The sequence below is a fragment of the Atractosteus spatula genome, chromosome 17 (genome assembly GCF_055471065.1).
Source record: "Atractosteus spatula isolate fAtrSpa1 chromosome 17, fAtrSpa1.hap1, whole genome shotgun sequence".
Lineage (NCBI taxonomy): Eukaryota > Metazoa > Chordata > Actinopteri > Semionotiformes > Lepisosteidae > Atractosteus > Atractosteus spatula.
In genome coordinates this window covers 5,099,647-5,118,434 of record NC_142722.1, presented here as the reverse complement: position 1 = coordinate 5,118,434, position 18,788 = coordinate 5,099,647, and the positions used below count along the sequence as shown (strand labels likewise).

General features: G+C 47.7%; 1 protein-coding gene across 1 annotated transcript in view; it reads left to right on the top strand.

The window, feature by feature from the left end:
- LOC148818889 (transmembrane protein 132C-like) overlaps positions 1–18,446 on the top strand; it is a 63,180-nt gene extending 44,734 nt beyond the window's left edge. Inside the window, exons 2-4 of the mRNA XM_088935937.1 lie at positions 14,579–15,467; positions 18,075–18,132; positions 18,384–18,446. Of these exons, the coding sequence (XP_088792063.1) occupies positions 14,579–15,467; positions 18,075–18,132; positions 18,384–18,446 (1,010 nt within the window). The remainder of the gene's footprint in view (positions 1–14,578; positions 15,468–18,074; positions 18,133–18,383) is intronic.
- The last annotated feature ends 342 nt before the right edge of the window (positions 18,447–18,788 follow it).

Sequence of the window (18,788 nt, the reverse complement as noted above, 5' to 3'; positions counted from 1 at the left end):
AGCGGGGGGGTGGGACGACAGTGAACTGGTGCTCGGGCGTGGCCATGGCGAACAAGTCCAAGGGGTAATACAGGGAGAAGCCCAAAAGTCCAGAACCGGGTGATCCATCCAAGACCAAATAAGACAAGGTTCAAAAACTGGAGCGGGATCCGGTGCTGGGACGGGGAATAATAGTGGGTTAACGGGGCCAGGCATTCCAAGCCCCGGACCCAGACGGTCAGGACGCCGTGGTGAAGCCGATGCCGTCGGGTCTCTCCTGGACCCGCTGGTAGGCGGGCTTGCGGGTGTCCATCTCCAAGTGCTGAGCCCAGAATGGTAGGAGCGTCTGGCTTGAATAAGGAAGGGCAGGATAGGAGGCAGGTGCACAAACTCAACTAAAATGTGAAGGATCTGGAGCGCCCTTAAGGGGAGGGATTACGATCGTGACACTACTGTACACAGGAGCTTGAGTCCTAACCATACAGACAGACCTGCTGCCTGGGTGAGGGAGAGATCAAGGATCAAAGACGGGACGGCGGGGAACTCAGAGCACCGCTGGGTTCGGATGGGTTAGTGGAAAACGACAGCAATGCGGACCTGCTCTGTAATTATCGCTTTCGAAGGTCCAGTCTAACAGACATCTTTCCACCGGCCATGATATTCCAGCACAGGATTTCCACTGGGCATTAAAAAAGGGAGAAAAAAAAAGGCCAAAAGGCCATGTTTTTCACCCGCTACTAATGAGTTCAAAGTTAATTTTTTCACACTGACTAGACTGGGCAGGGGTGTAGCTCTGTGCACCTGGTACAGTCAACACTGGTGAAGGAGCTTATAAATCTGACTTTCTCAGCATGGGGTTACTTCAGGACACAGCTGCCCTCGCTGACAGAGCACGAGCAGAGCAGCACGAGATGAGTGTGGCCTGTCCAGTTTCACTGGAGTCGGTGTTGTGTAGCCTAATCTTTTGATTGGTAGTTTTCCACAGGGGAATGAAAGAGTTACAGCGGTGCAGTAGCATGGTGAAGCAGTGATAACGTGGGCAACAGGATGTAATAGCGTGAGACAGGGTAAGCAGTAAGGCTGTGGTGAAAGAGCATGTTGATTGCAAAGAAGTGTCTCATTTCCAAGAACATCTCACCCAGCTGGTTCACAGAAGAAGTCAGGAGATCAGCTTCAGCGAGATGACTGAGTAGCTTGTGCCAGACCCTGGCAGCCCTTATTAAGGGTTTTTCTGGATCTCACACAGTCAGCGTTTTTTTCCCTCTAAGCCTTCCCAATAGTTTGCATTACGGCACAGCAGATAGCTCTGTCCAGCGCTTGCATGTACTGTCCTGGAACAGTAGACAGATTGTGTCCACTACGTTGGCTTTTCTCCAGCTTTTTGTTTTCAGAAAGCCAAGCAAAATAAAAAGTAAAGCAATAATAATAATAATAATAATAATAATTGCTTACACTTATATAGAGCTTTTCTGGACACTTCACTCAAAGCGATTTACAGGTAATGGGGATCCGCTCCAGCACCACCAGTGTGCAGCCCCACCTGGATGATGTGACGGCAGCCATAGTGCACCAGAACGCTCCCCACACACCAGCTCTCAGTGGGGAGGAAAGCAGAGTAATGCAGCCAATTAGATGGGGATTATTAGGAGGCCATGATTGGTAAGGGCCAATGGGAAATTTGGCCAGGACACTGGGGTAACACCCCTACTCTTTTCGAGAGACGCCCTAGGATTTTTAATGACCACAGAGAGTCAGGACCTCGGTTTTACGTCTCATCTGAAGGACGGCACCCGTTTACAGTATAGTGTCCCTGTCACTATACTGGGGCATTAGGATCCACACAGACTGCAGGGTGAGCGCCCCCTGCTGGCCCCACTAACACCTCTTCCAGCAGCAGCCTTAGTTTTTCCCAGGAGGTCTCCCCTCCAGGTACTGACCAGGCTCACACCTGCTAGGCTTCAGTGGCCTGTCAGTTGTGAGTTGCAGGGTGGTATGGCTGCTGGCCATAAAGTGATGTTTTACAAAAAGAAGTAAGAAAAGGGTCAGCTGTGAGAGGAAAAAAAGATTGGCTTGCTAACCAATGCAGCAGCCTTCACTCTGAGACGTGTACCTGTCCGTGAGTGCTGCTAACCTCACCACTGCTCAGCTCCCAGAGCAGTTTATGCAGCCCCACCTCTGCCGAGACAGACGTGCTACAGGCTGAAGTCGGGGGTGAAAAATGCTGTTCCAATGACGCGCTCCAGGGCCCAAGCTTGCTTGCTAGGAGTGTTCGAGTCTGAAGTCGAGTTTCGTTTGACATTGCCACAGCCGCGCAAAGCGCTGAGCCAGGGTCCCCTGGGGGCTGCTGGGACGGGGAGGGTATGCTTAATGTGTCGAGCGCTGGACTGAGCTGAGCAAATCCCCAGATCCTCCTGGGATTAGCGCTCTCTGGAACACCTCTCCGCAAGCCACTGAATTAAGGCGGACACTGCTGAGAGCTCTCTCCTGGCGGGCTTATCAGCGGAGAGGCATCAATATCGGCGTGAAACAAGACTGCAGGTAGAGAGGAGAGGGGAAAAACAACAGATCCTGCCAGTGACTGATAATTGATGTTCAGATGAAATTAATGAGATAACACTTCCTTCCACTCGTGGGCAAGCAGCACTTATCAACACTACTGAAAGCAGAGAAAATCGCAGCCCGGCGAAGATCGGAACGAGCACCGTAATCTGGGTCCTGCGAGAGCCGAGATTGAATTAATCAGATTGGCTCCTTGGCATTCAGCTGGAGTGGGCACGTGAGAGCAGAGCAGAAAAAGGGTGCGTTTGTGGTGGTCACCCAAATTGCAATTAATGCTCTTCTGCGCTTTGCCCTTTCTTTCTCTGAGAGTGAAGAGCAGGAGAGCATTGCGCACAAAGGCACCAAGGTCATCTCCCTGAACTGGAACTCGCACAGCTCCTGCTTGCTGCTTCAGGCAGCCCCTGTGCGCATGGTGCGTTAATGACACACAGTTAGTGAGGCTGTGCAAGTGATAAAACACGGACCGGAGGGGTCAACCTTGCCACCTGGATTCTTTGCTCCACCAGCCCCTTCACTATGAAAGTGCTCTGCAGCCGCTGGGTTAATTAAACAATTAAGGGTCAGTTCAGTCTCTCATTTTTCAGGAAGGTTCAAAATCCTTCCATGGCGTGGGATTAATGTGCGTAGGTTTAAGGTGTTAAGGCACTGAGGAATTAAGGTCCCTACCCCTGAGCTAGGGCATATTTCTGGCTAGTTCTTGGAGACCAGACCATTTTTTCACTTTATGATTGTGTTAAGACCCTCCACGGAGAGTTGTCAGAATTTAACAGGTAATTGACCTTGTCTGTGAGCCTGAAGCAAACTGCAGCCACTTCCCAGGGCTGACAGACACTTATTCACCCAGATTTTGCCAGAGTGCCGCTCTGTGCTGTCTATAAACTTTGCAGGAAACCTTCCAGTCTCCTTGCCCATAAACACTTGTCAATATTTTATGCCGAAAGGCCGGGGCACAACTGTTTTTTTTTTTTCTTCTTCGCGCCTCTTCATGTCTCCGACGTTGTGTCCCAGGGGATTAACTAGCTCACATCCAGTCACACCGCAGGGCCGCAGAGCCACAGGCCCACAACAACGCGGCGTGCTCTGAATAAGGCATGGGCAGGAGCACCAGCAGGGCTGGTGAGATTCGAACCCAGGACACCAGGGCTCAATCCACAGCCCCTTTGAATAACATGAACGGTGCACATGGAGGAGCACATTGGTGTATCGGCGGAAAACATCCTCGGTGACACATGGACTTTATCCCAAAAACGTGCTAAGGCTTTCTCTCCTATTCGTGAGGCCTGTAACATTGGGTCCCGCATGTCCTAGTATCCCATAGTAACAACCTTTTAAATATGCACAGTGTGCCCCCAGCTGTCAGCTTTCTGCTGGGACTTTTCTGTGCATGTGCCATCCTGTGTTGTGCGTCTACCTTGAAAGATTCCCTGCTAAAATGCTCTCGATTTGCATTGAAATACAGCTCAATGGAACACGCGGCCCTTTTATTTTCCATCCTCCTGAACTCGTGCTCAACTCAAAGGGGTCTGACGTCTTAATGGCAGTTCTGTCGTTTTGTGTTAAGCATCATTATGCCCAGAAAAGCTGGCGGTGGGCTCTGCTTTCCGTTCGAGACCCTGTTTCTCTTCCAACGTGAGCGGCGCAGGAAGGATCGCTCCCAGAAATGGCACATTCTCATGATATGCGAGTCGTCTGCTGCACTATTTTGCCATTAAGTTAATGAGGTCTTGAAAAACATTAGGCATTCTCCATTCAGCGCAAAGCCAAAGAGAATGTTAACGGATTAATTATTGTTAGAATTATCTGCATTTTAATAGCCTGAGATACTTTTTTTTTTAGATACTCTCTCCTTTTTTTAGGACATGTCCGCATTATGAAAGATAAATGAGCCAGGATTCAGGATGCACATAAATCAGATACATTTGCGATGGCTTCTTCTCTCTCTCCTAATTCAGTTTTTCTTGTATAATGCTCTACGGGGGAAAAAAAAATGTCCATTAACCGTGTAGCTCAGAAGTGTTAGTGCAGGATACTGTTTTCATGGCTCCTGTTAAATTGTTTTTTACTTCCTTACCACTTGCACAACTGGATGTTTGGAGCTGGGGCAGATATTTGGGTTCCCTGGTCTCTCTTCTTTCGTGTTGGGGGTGACCCAAGCCCCCTTTGTCCTGCCATACCCCATCTGCATCTTGCACCCTGGTGACCCTAACTTTGCACCTTAAGACTGGGGGATACCAGACACCCTGAGGATCCGAAAACGTCTGTAACCCCTGTCCCACACAGAACCTTCCTGTCCAGGATTCTGGGAATGTTTTTTTCCAGGAAGGTTCTGTCTGTGTCTGAGATTGCCTGCATGACCTCGCTGTGAAAGAGCAATCGGAGTCAAGCTCTTCTGTTCCAGACCTTTTATTTTCACGGTCATTTTCGAGCAGTAATGGGTTCATCAGAAATTCATTTGCCGAGTTCGCGGCCTTTTGATCGCTTAATCCGTTTGCTCGTTACTCCCCGAAGGTCTGGTTTCTGGAAGTGGGATAACGCTCGCCGATGCCTGTTTGCTGGGCTCGCTTTTGTTTCCCCCCAGGAGAGTGGGGCTCTTCTAATGCCACGCTGTTACCCCGCTGATGCCTCGTGCGTCTGCCCTGTTGTCTCCTTTGCTGACAAGGGACAGAAATACTGACAGGCAGGAATGACTCAGAGGGCCAATGTAACGAGAGAGTTCTTTCTGGCCCCTATGCAGACGACACAATCCGGGGTTGAGTGAGAAACCCAGGGGAAAAAGCCATGCAGGAATCGGGAATGAAAACGGGGGGTGTGTCCAAAGTGCGCAGGTGTCCAGGGGGGTGAGTCCAGGGCAAACAATCCAGAAGTAGTCCAAACGGGGAATCCAAAATTGGCAAAGTCCAAAGAAAATAAAACCATAACAGAGCCAGGCGATTCCAGGTCCCGGGCTCGTGAGATGCAGGAATCAATGCAGAGCCCCGAACTGAGTGGGTGTCTGGCTTTTAAGGTGGGCTGGAAGGTGGCTAAAACGGGGGGCAGGTGCACAAAATCAGGTCCGAAGTGAAAGAGCCGGAGCGCCCTTAAGGGGGAGGGACTACAATCGTGTCTTGTTCTGTTTTTTTCAGACCTGTTAGATGGGCCTGTCTAGACTATTTAAATGTTCTCAGACCTGTATACATCGATTACAGATCCGATAATTCAGTGTAATTGTGTATGTTGTATATTATAGAACTGTAACGCACATTGAAATATCATGAACGTTACAATAAAGGAACAGGAACGGTGGTGAGTAACACTTCCAGTGCTTTCTGCTCTGTTCTGCCTTTCGAGGGCTGTTGGCATCACACAGACGGCTCAGTGGCTCTCCTCAGGCTTCACCATGGAACAAAGCTGGGGGCAGGCCGCTTCCTGGGGGGTGCAGTGGACTGAATTTTGAGGCGTCTGGTGGCTTCCGAGAGTTGCGATTCCGCTGGCAGGGGGATGTAATCCGTTTAAAATTGCTTTTTCCCCCTCGCACGGCCACAAAGGGGTTAAACTGCAGCTGCCAGCTTGAAACCTCCTATTAATGTGCGGCAGAGCGCTATTTCTCCCGGGCTGGGCGGATTAAGGGGCCGTCAGCCTGCGCCAGCGCTGCTCTGGGGCGGATGAGGAGACGCCCCGGCACTTGTTGAGGAAGACTTGTAGGCGTTTCCACAGCACCGTAACCTCCTCGAACCGGGATTTGTCATTTCTCTCAAATCTGCCAAACCAATAAATCAACAATTGAAAGGAAGCAGGTGATAAAATTATAATCCCCCCCCCCTCAAAAAAAAACAATCTATGATAAATTTATACTTTATGAATTGAACTGGATCTCATTTTTATGTGTAATAAGACTCATTTTTCATAAACGTCCAGATGGAAAAATCAATAGAATAAATTTTTGAAATAATATGAAGTGTGTGCTTGGGCAGTTGTTTTTTTTATATATGTTTGATTAGTTCTCAGGCAGTACTCTGAACTCTTCAGCAGGCTGCAAGTCTAATTTATCCAAAAAGCAAGTCATTAGCTTACACGTTATTTGGCTTTTTTTGTTGTTGTTTTTAAAAAAAATAAATGATCAATTAAAACAAAAAAATCAGTAGATAAATGGACTTGTTTCTGCGAGCATTGATCTGTATCCCAGCTGGACTGTTTCTTGTTTGGCGCGTGATCTATGTGTTTCAGTGCGATCTCTGGGAAGCAGCGGGGGGTCGGACACGAGGGCAGAGGGGCGAGAGCTGGAGGAGAATTTCTTAGGCTGCTGCGTCTTGGCAGGTTCTGCGGTGGCGCTTGTAAATCCTGGCTGAAGCCATGATGGATTGTTTGAAGTGTGTTTGCACAGCAGTTTTTAATCGATGCTTAAAATGTGAAATTAGGCTGAAATCAATTTGCATTACCAGCTAATCAAATACCGTATTTCCAGGATATCCATTTTTTTCTTCCAGTTTCAGCCCCGTGCCAGTGGGGCCCCCTTGCCAGCCCGTATGAAGGTTGTGGAAATTTCCTGCATCTGGTGCCCTTTATGGGCCAGTTTAAAAAAAACTCCTGGCCAAGCCTCAACTCATGGCCTCTTAATAATCCCCATCTATGAATTGGCTTCATTACTCTCCTCCCCACTGAGAGCTGATGTGTGGTGAGCGTTCCGGTGCACAATGGCTGCTGTTGCATCATCCAGGTGGGGCTGCACACTGGTGGTGGTGGAGGGGATCCCCATTACCTGTCAAGAGCTCTGAGTGGAGTGTCCAGAAAAGTGCTATATAAGTGTAAGCAATTATTAATTATTATTATAATTAAGCCATAGTTTGCTTGCCAGGTGATGTCCAGTCAGATAATGTCATATGCTTGTGCATGGACCAAGTCCATTTTTTGTACCTAAATAGAAGGATAGAGTCGCCAGTGTCAAAGCTGTGCAGTTTTGCATGCGTTTCCTTTTATGTAAGGGTCACATGCACCTGCTGTTTCTTCTACCTGTAGCTCTTGACCAGATGCAGGCATTATGTGGTTCATATATCTTTCCTCGCCTTGTTGCAAAGGTCAAACAACATAATGCACATTTCTTCTAGTGTTTTGTCATTTTCGTCTTGGTTTGTGCTGCTCTGTTGAGACTAGATATGAAATAATAATAATGAATAACATCACTTCATTAACCCTGTACAATTTCTTGCATGAGGAATGTGTCTTTTCGCAGACCCCAGCTTGCTCTCCATGAGACACACAGACAGGGAGAGAAGCTGGGGGTCAGAGCGCAGGGTCAGCCATTGTACAGCATCCCTGGAGCAGTGGGGGTTAAGGACCTTGCGCAGGGGCCCAACAGAGTAGGATTCCTCTGCCGGCTACAGGATTTGAACCGGCAACCTTCCAGCCACAGGCGCGGATCCTTATCCACAGAGCCACTGCTCCGCCCCCAAATATGCAAGTGGATTCAACATGTTTGGCAGAAACGTACACGTAGATGTACATCTCCCAATCCCTGCCTCATCTGCTCACTTGGCCTTGCTTCTCCCTTGTCACTGCCTTTAGATTTTGCAAAAAAGAAGCTTGTCAAGGAATTTAAGATGCAGCAACAACGATCCATTTATTAATTTAAGGGTTGTGCAGTTTTACGGGGCTGAGACAGACACTACTGTTCTTGCACCTCGTCCGATTCTGGCACATTTTACAGAGTCCACAGATCACAAGAAGTCTTATAATTTCAACACTGGGTCCATGCAAATTCCAGCCAAGGTCATTTTTACCATTTAAATAGGCTGTGCAGTATTGAAAGGAAACCTACTTCACCTTTAAGGATGACCGCTTAAGCTCCTCTTACTGAGCCAAAACAAATACAGTAACTATCGACGGGACCATTTTCACTGAATACAGAGAGAAGGAAGAGAGAATACTTGTGGAGGTTGGAGTATGTCATGCCCCCCAAAAAAAAGCTCTTGCTTTTCTGATAAACCCATGCAGTGCGTCTTAGTCCCTTAGTCCAAATTCTAGCTGTTATAATAAGATCACTCTATTGGCCATATACGATTTCTTGTATTAGGAATTGGTCTTTTCGCATACCCCAGCTTGCTCTCCATGAGACACACAATGTAATGGCCATTACAACAGCCATCCTGGTGTTGGTTTCAATAACTTCAAAATCTTTCTCTTGTTTACTGGTGCGGAAAGACCAAAGCTTTTGGATTCTTCTTTTTTACTTATTATTCTTAAACACGCTTTTAATCCTGGTATGACAACTGCACCTGCTGGGCTGTCACCAGCTGCCAAGGATGAGCCTTGAAAAGTGTGTGATTTTCCAAGAAGCAGCACTGAAGGCCCCCAATTAAAATGGCCCTCGCTCTCGACTCCGGGGCAGGGGAGCACCGGGAGAGGAGGCAGAGGGGAGGCATTAATGAGGAGGCGAGAGGAAGAGCTGGAGCTGGCACCTGAAGATTTATGTCTGCGAGGTTTTCGGCTGCCGCTGGAGGTGCTCGTCTCCTGGGAAATCAAACCGGCAGCAAAAAAATAAATAAAATAATTACCGCTGGCTTTAATCAGAAGGGATGTAAGCAATGCTCTGATGACTTGGATGACTGTCATAATGAGGTATTATGGCTTTAATGCAGTTGCCGTGGATGATAAACGGCGTGCCGGTGCCAGATTAATGCCACTCATTTCCTCTCCGTTATTGTCTTCTTACCTGCTCCTGGACCTACGTCCTGGGTTCAATACTAACCGGGATTTCTGTCTTGGGGGAGTTTGCATGTCCTCCTCGTGAATGTGTGGCTTTTCTCCCCAGTTCTCTGGCTTCCTCCCACATTCCCAAGACGTGCTGGTTGGGTTTTTCGGCATCTCTTAATAGCTTCCGGGTTATTGTGTGGGTGAGCTCTGGCATCTGATCCAGGGTGCTGTCCTGCCTTGTGCCCTGTGCTTCTGAGCCGGGCAGCAGGAATATGTGGAATACACAGTAGACAGGCGGAGGGTGTCCTACATCTGCATCTACGTTCTGGTACTGGCGAACGTTCAGGCCAGTGATGTGTGGGCTTGGGTGACACAAGAACTGGATAGATTGAGGATGACGGGCGTGCTGTTTCCTGTAATGCTCTCTTTTCTTGTTGGGTTTCCAGTTCCACCAGTCTATGGTGTTGGTGGATGCTCCAGGAAGGACAGCCCTGAAGGCAAACTGGGCATGGAAAAAGTCATTATTCCAAAATAGCTTCACGATCGTGCCTGCTGTGCTGAGCCCTGAGTGCTCGCGTGACCGCTGATCCCTGATCCCCTCCTCCAGGCTTGGTGTTGGCCGGCGCCTGGAGGAGCTGTTTGCTCTTTGATTGCTGTCTCCATTGGTTGGCCATGCAGCTGGAAGGATACTGTCTCGAAGTGTTCTTCCAGGACCCTATGCAGACATCACAATCCTGGGAGAGTGAAGAAAACAAGGGGAAAAGAGACATGCAAGGGGCTGGAAGGAAAACAGGGGGCGTGGTCAAGGTGCGCTGGTGTTCGGGGGAGGTGTGGCCAACAGGCAAACAGTCCAATGGAGTCCGAGGCAAATCCGCTCCCTAATCCCGGACTCAGTAGGTCAGGATGCCGTGATGCAGCTGATGCCGTCGAGTCGCTCCTGGACTCGCAAGTAGGCCGGCTTCCGGACGTCCATCTTCCAAAGCTGAGCCCAGATTGGCAGGAATGTCTGGCTCTTATAGTACAGGGGTCTGGAACCAGAGGCAGGTGCGGGAGATCAGTTGAAAACAAGGAAGGGCTAAGGCGTCCTTAAGAGGAGGGGTTTACGATCGTGACAGATACTTTACAGCGAGCGGGCGTCGCCATGTCCAAGGTCAATTCACGGCGGAGTGTACCCCAATCTTAAGAACCCCCTGGAGACCTAGGCCTGCACACGCGCTCGGATCGCGGGGAGGCCGGCGGCTCATCACTGAGGTGACCCCCATCTCAGCGGGAGACCCTGCTCCGGATGATTTAATGCAACAGCCTGATTGCTGCCTGAAACGATTGAGCCTGACGGGCAGGAACAGTGCGATGAACGCCTGGTACAGGAGAGAGGCCAAAGGCCTTGGCCGGTCGCAGCTTAACTTTGACAGATTACTGTACGTCAGAGTAGAGATGGCCATTTGCAATAAGGTCAGAGCCCTTTTTAGGACTGTGAGCGCAGAAATAATGTGGCTCTCTTTTACTCAAAGTGGCTCATTAACTTTGAGCAGTGAAAGACTTTCGAATTAGTGTCAGCCTGTCGCTGACCAATCCCTAATGCAGCAGTGGGTCATACATTTTCCTCAAGTGATCGATTTTTGAAGGGCAGGACTGTAGACGGTTTTGCGACTACGTTTGTTTTTCTTTTTCAGACGCAAACATGATGTCTTGGCAAAGATGTTCACATTGAGATTGCACATAGAACTCTTTGGCTGCAAAATATGTTAAATGGAGGTTGTAGTCCTGTACCAGAACTGTATAAAAAAATGGCCAGAGCATGAATAATATTACCCGGGCAACATGTGATTGAAAATACTAGGGAAGTGCGTAAATGTGGTTTTGTTAAATGACTGGAAAGGGACCTACAGTAATTCCTCAGTGACACAAACTCCTTTTCTATTGACTTCAGAAAGCAATGAATTTGACTCTCAGCATGTGAGAAATTATTCAAAACAGAAAAGCAAGTCACAGCAGTTCAGTGGTGTGACTGCAGAAGGCCGATCAGTCACACTGAGCAATGTCTTACCGACAGTGGAAAAAATAGCACTCTTTCATTTTGGACAGATTTAAAAATGTTGTACATAACAGCTTTGGATCTCAAAGCAATTTAGCTCGAATCTGATTTCTAGCTACATAGCTAGGATTCACTGTAATTTTCATGGATCATCTGGTGGTTGTGTTCTTTAAAACACATCTTTTTAATTAGTGATGTTAATGATGTTTTGCAAGGACTTGAAAAAAACATCCCTAATTTCTGAGCTGCTTTTCAGGCATTTGGAAAAAGCCTTTTCTGGAAAGGAGCAGTATTTAGGATTGTTCATATTTCGAACATGAAATGAGCCACTTTATAGAAAACGCACTCTGAGGTGTCTGTTGCAGTGTTTATTGTGTGAGTTGATGGAGCCAAGCTCATCATTTTTCTGAATGTTTGGGGAACCTGTGCTCCTTGCCACAACAGAGCTGCTTAATTTCTCTTTGTGTTCAATATTTTCCAGAATTTGAACTGAAGAAGCAGGAAACGGGATAGGTTTGTTGTTTTTTAAGCCGTCACACATCTACCAGATGAAAACCTTCTCAAAATATGTTCCGAACTTGAAATGTGCTGGTTTTTCAATAAGGGCCCTGCAGCTTTTAGACCTGAAAATGGAGAAATTGCAATGCTGCGAATTTGAATAATATTAGCAATAGTCCTTCAATGTTGATGCACATATGTTTTGGGCTAAATATTATTGAGGTATTTCTTCACAGGGCAGTTCAGAACACACTACTGAAGTTGATAAGCCTGGTCTATAAAGAGTCTATAAGGATTTATGGTCCATAAAATCAAACGACCCTTTAAATTTTAAAATCAAAGCCAGCCCAGCACATTCTTCAGAATGAGCATGAACAGGAGGACATTAGTGGAAACTATGAAGGAAGTGCATTTAAAACTGAGAACGGGAGACTCATCTTTACACAAAGGGGTGCAAGAGTCTGGAACAAGCTGGTGAGCCGTGTTGTTGAAGCTGATCCCCTGGTTTCCTTCGAGAAATGGCTGGATGAGATCCGAGGATCAGTTAGCTACAAACAACCAAATGGGCTGATTAGCCTCTAGTTAATAACCTTTCTTATGATACCATCGAAAAATAGTTGTACAATGGAATAGCTAGTATTATAGTATTATTTACTTATACAACCAAGGATAAAGTCACCTTGGATGGAAGGGAACTTCAAAACAAATATTGAACTGTATGAATGTGGTTCTGGAGTTAGAGTTATAGTGGTTTAACACAGAGTTTATAATTGAGCACCACAGAATTGGTTCTGCAGTGCAAAACAAAATAAGTTGACATATTTTACCAAAACCTGGAGAGGAATTACAGTACATGCGAATTGGGGATTCAATCACAAAAAACTCCTGAAGTCTGAATGGTTTAGTTGACCATCTCCATCATCTCCTCGAGTCTCCAGGTAACTCTTTGAAATTGGTGTTGGAACAGTCACTCCGCGGGTTAATTTGTTTCTCTTCGTCCTCCTCTGGAAAACGCTGGAACTGAATTAAATCTCAGGAATTTCATAAAGCTCAGGAAATCTCCTTGGGGAGCGTGGAAGCAGCATCTGTAACCATAGAGGAAATAACTCCTTAAAATAGGTGCTTTGAGCAAATCCTTAGGGATTTCCCAAGTTCTGTAAAGTTCTCTTTTTAATAAAACGCGTCTGTATCGTGTCTTGGTAGGATCTCATCAGTTCTGAAGTGAGATTGCTAAAGGTTTCAGCGTCTTTATTCATCCCACATTTCTTTCATCACTGTAAAGCCTTGGGAAACAAGAAGCAAGAATCTGTCTCGTCTGTTAAAGGCTGAAGGTTTTATTGTTAGTAAATGTGTATCGGCTTAAAATGGAAATCAGGGTATCCGAAAGGGAGAGGGAATCTTGGGAAGATATGAAGAAAGAAAGAAAGAGCGTCTTAGTACTTTTGCTGGAGCCCTGAATACTCAATGATAAAGAATAACAAAGACTCTGGTTTGTCAAAGATTGATGTTCCTATCCAGTGCTCTGCCTCTCTCTGACATCTCTGTTTATTTTATTGTACATAACCTTGATATTACTGTTCCCTTGGGCTAAAAGATGCCTAATTTTCTCAGACCTCAGCACAGAATTTCTTTCCAGGCTTCTGTGTAAATTGGGAGGTTGCAGGGCTGTTCCCTCTGGTAAAGGCAGGTTGTGTACAAGCCAGAATAGCAGGCCTCTGGCTCTGCTTCCCTCCCGCAACTCCTGTGTCTTATACATTTCTCCCACGATGGGCCGGGCGCCTCCAGTGTGGCTTTTGGGCGTAGCGGGAAGGCAAAGACGTCCCGGGGCAGGGCAGTGCGTGCGGGAACACTTTGCCGAGTGGCGAATCAAGCAAGGGCTTCTCAAACCGGCTTGTGGGTAGCAAATACTTGCCGTTGTAGTATCTGGGGCTGCTCTCCGTCGCTCTGTCAATAACAATGTAAGTATTCCTGTTCCACCCCTCGTGTTCCTCAGGCTGGCTGGAGCTTGTGTGCTGGTCTATAAAGATCTGTACTGACATACAGAAGACATGATGGATGGATGGATTAATACCCTCATTCATTTATTTCCTTTTTTTTAGTTCTATAATCTTAGCATGCCCAAAGGGGTTGGGCAGCCAGTTGACCTTGGACCCCTAGAGGTTTCTTTTCTCCTTACCAAGGAGTCTTTGGTTCCTCTCCTCTGTTCTGTATTCACAACATGTAGGGTCACTTGCTTTGTTAAGCAACCTTGTTGTGAAAGGCGCTATATAAAAATGAATTGAATTGAATTGTTGCGTGCTTTATTGATTTATATTACTTCATAATACGAGAGAGGCAAAGAATCGCCCCCGACCCAAAGCAAGCCCGTTTGGACCGGTTCTGCCACCTCTGCCAGCTGCAAATTGAGTCTCTTCCTCAGCACGAGTGATGGTGGGTGTTTTTAACAGGTATCTGAACTGTACCTATAATGAATATAAGGAGAATCAAGAAGCCTAGAGTTTAGTGGAAGCCCCCCTTTTTAACAAAATAGCCCCGTTATGGACAAAGCTGGGAGTGGGTTACTGAAAAAGAGTTTTTACCTGTCCCAGTGGAGAATCTGCGAGAAGGGTTTTGTGGTCTGTTCGGAGCTTTTATTACTTTCAACACCACCATCAACCACAGCGTCATAAATACAGACACCTGGAGAAGGCTCCACAGCTGAAACATTGTGTTTCTTTTCTCCACTTTTTCAGAATGTCTTAAATGTAATAAATACATGACCTGCGGTGCGTGTGGAGAGATGCTCAGCTGGTTGTTCTTGGGTTTCTCATCTCCCAGTGATCTCCCACTTTTGTCTTCCAGCTGCAGAGAGCCGGGGGGCGTCCGATGCCCAGCCGCGGTTCAGTTCCCTCTCGACCTACCTGCCCGTATCCTTCCAGATCCAGAACGCCGCGTCCTCCTTCTTCCTGAAGGAGGCCGGCCAGGAGGTGATGAGGAACTCCAGCCTGCAGGCCCGGACCGAGCCCTTCTTCATCCACATGGCAGAGGGGATCCCCTCCATCAACTGCAGCTATGGCAACCTCACCGCGGAGGCCCCCGTCCCCCTGGAGCTACTGCAGTCCGCGCCGCGACTCCTCCCCAGCCCCTCCCAGGCGACTGTGAACTGGAAGATCAGGGCGCACATCGTCAACGAGAGGGTTCATCTCCAGCGGCCCCGGGTGCAGACCTTGTTCTACCTGGCCGGCCGAAGTTGGGATGAGGCCTCCCCGCCCGAAAATTTGCCTTGTATCAAAGTGTTCGCCTTTCAGGAGACGCAGGAAGTCATGGCTGGCTGTAGGCTGGAGGGCAACCTGGGGATCTGCGTGGCAGAGCTGGAGCTCCTCCCCCTCTGGTTCCACCCGAGCTCAGGGGTCCAGGGACGGAAGAAGGCCTCTGAGCAGGGGGAAGGCACCAGTGTGGAGCTGTATTACACGGTGCAGCCACTAGAGGGCGGCGGAGAGTGCAGCACAAAGGATCCCCGCAAGGGGAACAACGCCATTCGTCAGGGACAGGATGAAGCCACTCCCTCCCTGCAGCGGATTGGCTCCGTCTACCTTACCCACTCCCAGGAGGAGGGCCCCGAGGTGACGAGGCTCAGGCTGGATGACAACATTGAGATCTGGCTGCCGTCCAGCCCAGTGAAACAGGGGCAGGTCATCACCTTTCGTATTCACATGGGCACCAGCGCCACAGTGGATCAGTTCACACTGAGGTGGGTGAATTTAGGCTTGCGAAAGGCCGTAGCCACCTCTAATATGAGCTATTACAGCAAAATACCTGTTCTTGGTTATGTACTGCTGGCTAATTAGGATTTAAAAGAGCATCTACAGCCTTCATTTTCAGTAGGTACAGTGCTGGATCTGTTTGGCTCTTACAGACATCTTCCTTGGAGGTACTGTGTGCTTTTCAGGAGACGAAAAGTTGTTGTGGTTGCAGCTGCATGCTCACAGTTTTCAGTTTCCGTTCAGATTATTTGTCATATGCGCAAGTGCAAGGAGATGCTTATGTGCAATGAAAGGCTCAGACAGACATGATCTGATTTGTTTCTGAAAACACGTAAAAGCCCTTTTGGTTTGCAGGTCATTTGTTTTTCGTGTGTTTTGCAGCAACATAGAAACACGCATTTGGGGCTCGGATAGCCGACCTGTTCTGAATTTCAAGCAACATGCAGGGGTGCACTCTATCTCTGTCAGCAGCTCATTAACCCACACTGAGATCCAGCTAATTTTTATATAACTGGAACAACACAAAACAATCACACCTTTATAGCAGATTAATCTTTTTTGCATAGTGTATAGAATTTTTCCTATCAGGTTTTATACATTATTTATTATGTTAGTGTCTTAAAAATAATTTATTGGCAGTATTAAGGAAATGTGTTTCCCTGGAATAAAATTACTGCTTCTACTACAGATTGTCTTTGGCGTTTTTGGGCTTCCAGACTGTTTTCTCCTTCCCTGGACAGCACTCCCCCTGCTGGTCATAGAGAGCTGTTTGCATTGCTGAAGCAATCAGAGGCACCCTGGGCAGTGTCTTTGAAAAGGCAGCACAGGGAGAGTGATTACCGTGAGCAAGAATACAACTGCTGCAAAGAGGCCTGCTCAGAAGACAGGCTGCGGTTCTTCAGTGCACTCTTTCTTCTTGTCCCTGGGGGTTTTAGCTAACAAAACCGCCACATTAGTAAGCTTCCCCACTTCACTGTGCAGTGGATAGCTTTGGTCCTGCGCATGGATGTTATTAACCCAGTAAGGAGCTCCAGTGAAGGGCATGAAAAGCAGCTATGTGATTATTTAACAAATTCTTTCTGGCACATTTACCGAGACTTTCTAAAGCGTTGCAATCATAAAGCATGACTTAAAATTCATAGTCTCCAACAGCATTAGCAAAACCCATCACATTTTTTTTAATTCAGAATATCTGCAATCAATTTGCCATCTCACCTAGAGGCTTAGAGCACAGACAGCTTCTTTCCAATAACCCTTGTCCTTGTATACAGCTGGCTGGTTCTGGCTAATCCTACACCAGGCTCTAAGTAGCTCCAGTGCATTTTAATACTTTTCATTCTGTACTATAGGCCAAAAGTTCAAAATCAGCTGTAGAAGTGGGGACGTCTTAAAGGGCAAGGTCAGGGAGAGGGACCCAAAGTGTGCTAGAAAACGAGGAACAGTAAGACGTACCCCAAAACGGGACCTGCCTGTCCCAATCCCTTGATCTTTTGCCTGTGGGATAAACATGATAGAATTGTCTGAGAGGTGATGCCACGGGATGAAAAGTGCTGTGGGAGTAATTTAACAGTAATGTAACGTCCCTGGGTTTGCTGACACCTGGGAACAGGACTGCTAGAATGCGTACAGATAAGCAAAGCTGTAGTCCAAGGGAAGGGTGGTAGGGTTTAATAAAAGCAGGATTTAGAATGGTTTAGAAATACAGCAAGGTTCAGTTTTTTAGCCAGCAGCCATATCACCCTGCAACTCATAGCTGGCAGCCCACTGAAGCTCAGCAGGGTGAGCCTGGTCAGTACCTGGATGGGAGACTCCTGGGAAAAACTAAGGTTGCCACTAGTAGAGGTATTAGTGGGGCCAGTAGGGGGCGCTCACCCTGAGGTCTGTGTGGGTCCTAATGCCCCATTACATTATAGTGACAGGGACACTATAATTACTGTAAAATAGTGTCATCCTTTGCATGAGATGTAAAACCGAGGCCCTGACTCTCTGTGGTCATTAAAAATCCCAGAGCGTTTCTCGAAAAGAGTAGGGGTGTAACCCCGGTGTCCTGGCCAAATTTCCCCCTGGCCTTTACCAATCATGGCCTCCTAATAATCCCCATCTCTGAACTGGCTCCATCACTCTGCTCTCCTCTCCACTGAGAGCTGGTGTGTGGGGAGTGGACTGGCGCATCATCCAGGTGGGGCTGCACACTGGTTGCGGTGGAGGGGATCCCCATTATCTGTAAGTCACTTTGCATTGTCCAGAAAAGCTTTATATAAGTGTAAGCAATTATTATTGTTATTTAATGTGGAGACTTTATTCTCGTGCTTTTGGCAGTAGAATGGCCTTAACAAAACTGACCGGGTGATATACAGTGTGGATCCCATTCTGGTCAGAAAGCTTGTGAGCTTGTTCTTTACCTGTGTTGCTGCACTAGACCCCCTGCTGCAACACGTCCAGGCACTGCAGCAGCTGGGATGATGGGACTGTTTCCCCTGGGAGCAGAAGGGCACCATCTTTCTGCAGCACTTACCTCCGTTGCCCGATCTGAATTGGCTGTGTGTGTCAAGAGACTGCTGGAGATGCTGTGGGTGTGGGTGATCCTGGAGCAGGCCTTTCTCCCTGTGCCTCATCTCGTGGGACAACACCAGCCAAGGGGAAACGGACTGTGTAGAGCAGTAGAGCTGAGGCTCAGTTTTATATGTAATAATAATTTCAGCAATGGAGAGCCCTTCCAGATTGAGTTAAATAGACAGGGAACTTTGGAAACCATGTTTCCTGTATTTCTGCAGCGATGGTAGGGTCTCCCTACGGTTTCCCATCCTCTGTCTTTGTGATGCCACGCACTCCACAGATCTTGCCCTGAGCCCTGCTACCCTGTACCAGGATAATACCATGGTGGACCTGCGTGTCACTCACAGGGGCTGGCCTGCAGCCTGGATTTCCTGATCCCCACGGAGGGATTGCGGATCTCTGGAACATGATGGAGAGCGGGGAGGACTTATAAGTCCTGTAAAAGTGGATTGATTATCCAGTGCAGGTTCCCTTCCTCCAAGGATGTGTAACAGGAAGCTGGGCTTCCTGGTGCATTGATTGACTCTGTGTCATATAGACATTTAAAAGTCAGTGGAAACTCCCAGCTGTCAGTCCTCCTGAAGGGGTGTTGGGCAAACAGCGGAGAGGGGCTGTTTTAAACGATTGCTAGCTGCTGTCTCATCCCTGTGTCAATCCTTTTAATCCTTGCACACACAACTTTGCTTGCATTCTTCCTCCGGCCTCAGAGAGTCTCTGGTCTTGCACGGAGAGGGGCGCGGAGATGTGCTACA